The 7316-nt window shown below is 38.0% G+C and overlaps 1 protein-coding gene across 1 annotated transcript in view; it reads left to right on the top strand.

The window, feature by feature from the left end:
• Nucleotides 1-4106: 4106 nt before the first annotated feature.
• LOC119886069 (butyrophilin-like protein 10) overlaps nt 4107-7316 on the top strand; it is a 39254-nt gene continuing 36044 nt past the window's right edge. The window contains exon 1 of the mRNA XM_038696574.1: nt 4107-4265. Within this exon, the coding sequence (XP_038552502.1) occupies nt 4175-4265 (91 nt within the window). The 5' untranslated portion in view covers nt 4107-4174. The remainder of the gene's footprint in view (nt 4266-7316) is intronic.

Raw genomic sequence — 7316 nt, 5'->3', positions numbered from 1 at the left:
CTCTCTCCATAAACGTGAAGTAGATGAAGCCACCATAATAGTTCTCGGATTAAAAACTGTAATGTGGCCTGTTTAAAATAATGTAGTGCCATAAAACCTCTATAAAATCTTGAGCTGTAAAATAAGATATAGGCCCACCTTTATTAATCCTGTGTGGGGGAAATTCAGGTTAATGGCCGAGACTGTTTTCTTTTTGTTAGAAGTCCTACTAGACTGAATACGTTGGGTATAATTTGAGCCCATCTATCTCTAGGAGCCCAAAACAAAGTCTGAATTGTTTGTATTTTTTCTGCAGCTCTTTCGATTTGGGCAAATGTGAGAATATTTGTGTCAAAGGAAAAATAATCAACGAATATTCCTCATTTAGTTTTTTCTTTTCGTCCCCGGTGTGAAAAGATCTTTGGGACGGGACTGAACTTTTGTTTTTTGTTATTGGAGTTCACTTGTTTCAGAAAAGTATGTAGAATAGCGGACTGGCCCTCAAGAGCACCAGGAGATTTCCCAATGACCTGAGGGCCGTTTTGTTCCTCCCATTGTCAACTTGAACACCATTACAGCAAGTTTTTTTGTTTATAATATAGCAAGCAGGAGACTCCACACATCAGGCCCGTCTCAAGGCCTTTTCAGATGGGGAGCTACAGTTCTGCCTGGTACATTGGCTAGAAATTGAAGGATGGACGTGTTTATTTCTGTTCTGTTTGCGTTGTTGCGTTGGACACCAGAGAGCGAGTCTTCAGTTTTTTGTCGGCTGAAGGAGCTTTTTGGACTTTTGTATTACTGACTCTGATCGTTGAAGCTTATGTTCAGTGAACGTGTGTGAAGTGTTTAATGCTTTTGATATGACTGATGCTTGAAAAATAAAATAATTTAACATTAGAGCAAACTCTGTATATTTTATTCTCTAATAGCTTTTTGTGTCTAGCCTTGTACGTTTGTATATTTCTGTGATTGGTTTCTCAGGTGTTTGTGAGGGTGCAGCCACAGCACCTTGAAAACTCAGTGTTCAGACAGGCTACTTGTTGGTCAAACGTTTGTATCTTGTAATGTGAATAATTTTCTTCCCAGGTGAACATAGTGGCCAAACCTATACCAAGTTCAGTACCTAGTAGGTGTAGTTTTAACATTTACCAAGCTCATTGAACTTTAAATTAGATATTATGTCCTAAAACACGTCTGTATGGGATCTTTACTTATCAAAGTTGTGCAGCCTGCAGTTTAATACGTGTTTGAAACAGTTTCAGACGTCACAAGTGAATCCAGGATCTGTGACTGTTCTTCTCTGAACCTCCATGAAGCCATCAGACCTGGTTTCTGTGTTAAATATCTGCAAAGTCTCAATAAAGAAAAGGTTTAAGTCACATGCATAACAGAATATTCCCCATCCTGTACATGGTTTTTTCCTCAGGTTAAGAGTATTCATAACAGAACAAAGTAAGTACTTTAATAACTACTCAAAGGTTATAACAAGAAGCCACCATAGTAAAAAAAACACCAATAATATTTAAGAACACTAGTCATCCATAAGCAGTAAGGTATGACCGCTTATACAGACAGAGAATCCGTTCACATCAGGAAACATAATCAAAGTCCACCACCTAGTGGTAAACAGGGGCATTAAAAGGCGCGTCTATTTTACCTAAACCAGAGGCTATAATGTACATTATGTACATGTTGTGTTATGACAGGTTGTAATATGGACTTTAAAAAAATGATTATATTAGTATTAATATCGTTAGCATTGTCTGTGAAGGTTTTCAGTTATCCAAAGAAGGTTAAAGACAAGACCTTAACATACAGTAAATCAATAAAAACAAGTAACTCGTGGTCATTTCCTGTTTATACAATGAGTAATAGAGCTAAAACAATCAAATCACACAGGTGATTTTCAGAGCTTCCAGCTGAACGACGGCTGCTAATGGTCAGTTTGTTTTGTTTTTCAGTTACAATCTGTGGAAAGATTTAAGCTCTTGGACATTTTAAGTTGGCTGCTCGAATTTGTTAACAGAATTTGTTCAAGTTTAAGGCCTACAACGGCCTAACGAACGTAAACATGGGTAGTAACAAACTTTATAATCAACCTATAGGCCTACAGACGTTTGTCTGGTTTTGAATTAAATGCTGATGGAATCACTTCCTGTCCATCAGATAGACATCTAGTGTAGGAACGTTTGCCTGAGGGCACGTAGTCCAGTAATAGGAAGTCAAAAGTTATTAAATAGTGGTCAGATAAAGTGGGATTCTGTGTAAAAAAAACTACTAAATGTTCAATTTCAATGCCAAAACTAGGTTGAGGAGGGTGTGGTTTAAACAGTGACTGGCTTTATGAACACTGACTGAAGCCAACTGAATCTAATAGGGCGTTAAATGCAGCACTAAAGCTATGTCATTGTCAACAAACTCATTTCATGTTGTCATTATGAGTATTGTTCTGGATGCACGGTATATAGCTAATGTAAGTCTCTGGATAATGTTATATAGAAGGGATCATATTTAGACTCATCAGTCTAACTGAGTTAATAAATCAAGTGAGAGGTCAGATTATTATCATATACTTCACCCAGAGGTTCTCTCGTGCTTCTCTCACACTGTTGAGTCAAAATTGAAATATCCACTAGACTATTAAAGAAATGTCACCAAAATGAGAGAGAAGAAGCTATCTCAACAAAAACAGAGTGAAAAGTAAACAATGTGATGAGATAACTTAAAAAAGAGGGACCTGATAAAAGTATCAGATCAAATCCTAATATTTATTTCCAAATGCTCAGCAGCTAAAACCAAAAAGGAAAAATACGGTAAATAATCAGTTGACTTGTTAAACCAGCAGACCCCAGATCTGGGTCTTGGATTAAAATCTGTAACGTGGCCTTTATACAATAATGTAATTTGTACCTCAACCATGTAGTGCCATCAAACATCCACAAAAGCTTGAGCTGTAGTATAAGATAAACCTTTGTTAGTCCCCCGTACAGGGGAAATTTAGATTAACGGTTGATTCTGTTTTTATTTGGTTAAAATCACTACCAGTCTGAATAAACTGGTGATAAATTGACCCCATCTATCTCTACCAGCCTATCCACACAAAGTTGTTTGGTCTGTTTCAATTTGTGCAAATTTTGTGGAATGTTTAGTGTCAAAGAAAAATCATCAACGAATATTCCTCATAGCTTTTTTCATTTCATCCCCGGTGTGAAAAAGGTCTTTAGGCAGCTCAACGTGGGACGGGACTGAAATTAAACAAATGTTTTTATTATTGGAGTTGACTTTTTATTTTATTAAAGTAGGTCTATTTAAGTGGAACCTCCACACTGATACTCTGATTGTTGTTCATCAGAGGTTATTAAAATCTAAATATTTCCAACATACAATTTAATTTCTTACTCTCATTATTGACTGTTGCAGTTTCTCTAAGTGATTTGGTTGTTTTAGTCTCCTTCCTCAACAGAGTGTCGCCCTCTAGTGTCTAAACTCACACACTGTCTTATTCTGTGTAGTTTCACTGAGAGCAGAGCTCAGAGGTAAAATGCTGTCTGTCACAGATCTGAGTTATTTCCTGCTCTGGGATCAGATTTTAGCCTTTTATAAGATGTTTATAAGATGTCATTAACTTGTGAAGGCTCATGATAATTAGCTCCAGGAAAACAATGAAAATACGACAATGTGTGTAACTTTTTAACTAACATAATTATTACTTATTCTGAATGAGATTTATCCTTGTAAATAATTTTGGAACATTTTAATCTAAGAGTTTTTGTAAACGTACTGGTGAATCTATTGAACATGTGTTTTTAAAGATGTAGATGTTAAACAACCTGTTGGTCACACTGGAAGTACTATATCACCTGGAGTGAGAAGGTACATTCAAGTTATGTGGGAATAATCGGAAAAGTGATTTCCCGACTGAGAAAATTAATTTAACGGCCGCCTGAAGTCGGAACAACAACTCGGAAAAGCAGAGAACATTTTAGCACTTTTTCAGCACACTTTGACGACAATGTTAATGAAAGTTCAGCGTTCATGTTGTTTCCACTTTACCATGTAAAAGCACATGAACCCATCGAGAGCGACTTCACAACACCTGGAAATGGGATCATACAAGGAGCACTTGAACGCAACGTCCACATTCAGCACTCTGTTAACGAGTCCAGTAACTTTGGTTTTAAGTAATTTATCTAACATGTTGCAGTTGAAAGCTCTGGAGCTTCTGTTCTCCTGGTTCTGCCTGCTGACTGTGTCTGGAATAACTCCTGGACACATGGATACAAACGGTAAGAAAGCTAATGCGTAACTTTAAAGGTGATGATAACACAACATTTGGTCAAGCGACATGAAAACAGCAACAAGGCGGAGACTCTGCTGCCTTCTGATATTTCTGCTGTCGCGCCACCGGATCGCAGTAAAGTATCTTAAAAACTTATTCAAGTACAAAGAGTAACGTTAACCTACGAAACGTGTATAATAGTGAAGCCACCTAATTAGTATAATCTCTAGAAAAGCCTGCTTCATTAGATGTTCATTATTAATTTGGGAGCTGTCATGCGGACTGTTGTTTAATGGCCACCAAGAGGTTTCCATGAACTAAATATTTATTTCATTCCCACTGCAGAGTTGTGGTTTTAAGAAGTTACATTTCAGACGTCGTTTCATTCTGTGTAGCGACTGTTTATGTCGTGCGGCTCCTTCTATGAACAACCAGGTGACTCCTGAAATCCACTGACGCCAGGAATCAACAGCAGTGTCCCCCAGATTCATTCAGGAGCGGCTGATGTTTTCACTTAAACGCTTTGCTCGCTTGCTCTCCTTGTTCTATACGGAACATACAGTAAGTGAAAAGCTGCTGTTAGAGCTGCGTGACTCCAAGTGTTTGATTGTCTGAGCTGCAGAAAGTGACGCTGAACGCGAGCAGAGGAAAATATTCTGTCAGTAAATGTGCTTTAGGTTACAGGGTGTCAGTTTCTCAAGACCAAAGAGAAGACTGTCGTTTCCCAAAGAGCTCGAAAAAGGGAGACGCTTACTGCCAGTTAACCTTACTGTCATAGCCCCTCCCCCCCCTGGCTTCTGACTGCTCAACAGGAACCATTATGTTTTTGGCTCTATGTGCGTGATGACGTAGTAAACACAACGTGAAGTTGCTCCAGAGGCGTGTGAGCTCTGGTCACTCTGGACAAAACTGCATGAAACTAAATGAGTAAATGTAAATACATACATGAGAAAGAAACTAGTCATTTTAAACTAAAGAGGAGACGATTCTTTATGATTATTGTGCAAATGAAATGCTTGGTAATTAAGGGAGGTGGTTCTCATGTTGCCTATTTTCATATTCATTTCTACAGATAAGCTAAAGAAGTTTTACATTGAGACACAAAAGGCACACATGAACTGTCTTATCTACAATGATTATGAGGTCATATTAACAGGGTTTTCCTGCCGTTAAAGGCTTGATGTGGGGCCCAAAACGGCTTGGGTGCTGTGTCATGAATGTAAAATCACTGTGGAGAGAGGATGGAAAATAAAACTAAATAACTTCTCCAAAATCTATTGGTTATAGTTCCTCCCCAGACAAATTATTTAGCAAGTTTAGTCATTAAGCTTTCTGGTTGTTGTTGTTTATTTATTGGACAAAGTCAAATTTTAGATGTGCATCACTTGCTCATGGACACAACAGCCCTGCAGCTGAAGTTTTGTATTGGGGTTACTGACTGTGTTGTAAGACTGCAAATACACTGAAGCAGTGATCACTACATACATTTTAAACTCAGTATCATGGGCTTCATCTGTAAAGAGATCACTGTAGTTACTGAGGTTGGATTTGTCATCAATAACTACTGTATCTAAGGTGGCAGACGCCTTTATCCAAATCGACTTACATCTGAGGAACAACATAGAAGCATCAGGTCAGAGAGATCTACAAGCAACACTAGATGTTAGTAAGAGATATTAAAGCATACGGTGTCACTGGGGTAAATACCTGTGGGAAGCAATAGGAGTTAACAAATGGTGCCGTCAAGACAAGCACATGTTAAGGAGAGAGATGAAGAAGAAGTGCAGGCTGGATGTTAGCGGCTCAGAGGAAGTGTTCTTGAAAGAGGTGACTTTAAGACAACATTTAAATGTGATGTGGATGCAAATCTATGTCCTGATGTAAATGACAAAACATATGTTTTGTTTATCACCACTAAGTTACTTTATTTGAACTTGTTTGACTTTTTGCCTTTGTGGAAAAAAGAATCTTTCTTCTAGTATTTGTAGTTCATGAAAAAACATTGTGCCCAAACAAAAGTGCATCCATCCAAAGTTAGTTTGTGTGCGTTTTGTTTTCCGTGAGCTAAATGTTGACTGAATAAAAGGGGTTTTGTTTCTTTTCATTAGTTTTTCATTTAGACACTTTCTGATTTGTTGTTTGTATGAAGAGTTAAGAGAAAACAACACTTTGCAGTTTTGGTGTTTGTCACCTGTTCTTAAAACCAGGCTTTTGTTTCTAGCAGAGCATCAAAGTAATGGAGAAAACTGTGATCTGAATATGTCTTCATTTCTGCTGTAATCTATTATGATATTTAATAATAGGCAAAATCCAAACGCACAATATCAAACTTGGCTCACACTGAGCCCTCAGTCTAAAAACAAACAAAACAACTCTCCAACACTGTCTTTGTGATTCATCAGGGCCTTTTTTCAGAGACCAAGATCAGATAAACCCTAGATCAGTACGCCGGCAACTTACGCTGTGAACACCTCCTCCTTGGGGAGATCAAGATTTCTCTCTGACTCCTCCCCTCCTGTTTCATTTATTCATTCACACTGTTGATGTCAAAGCACATCTGAACCCATTTAGATGCAGATGTTTAGTCTTTAGAAACATCAAAATCCCGGTCAGATATAATTGTTGAACGCAAACATGATCTTAAACATGAGCGCTTTTATGATCAATCTGTCATCGATTTATGGACAGAGACTCTCCGGACATCGTACAGAATAAAATCTACAGGCTGCACTGTCCTGTATTACACTCAATGTGTTTTAACAGCATTTCATTAAACACCAAAGGAGCAAGATTTTTTTTATCTGGCATTTATCTAAAACTTTACAGTCAGTTTGAAGCTGGACACATTTCCACTGCAAAAAAAATTAATACTGAGTTTGACTGAACTAATTCTGATCGACTTTTCTGGAACAGAGTTTCCCACCTCAGGCTCAATCAGCTCAGAGTTTGATGAACCTGCTTTCTGAAACAGCCCTACTGTCTAATGTCAGCCTACATACGGCAACATGTGAACAACATGTGAATGGGGAGTACTCATCTTGTCACAAGATCTCTGACG

Source organism: Micropterus salmoides, unplaced genomic scaffold, assembly GCF_014851395.1.
Source record: "Micropterus salmoides isolate LMB-PRFRI ecotype aquatic unplaced genomic scaffold, ASM1485139v1 Ms_hic_scaffold_4, whole genome shotgun sequence".
In the NCBI taxonomy this organism is placed as follows: Eukaryota; Metazoa; Chordata; class Actinopteri; order Centrarchiformes; family Centrarchidae; genus Micropterus; species Micropterus salmoides.
The sequence above is the reverse complement of the archived record's forward strand: the minus strand, read 5'-3'. Positions and strand labels throughout refer to the sequence as shown.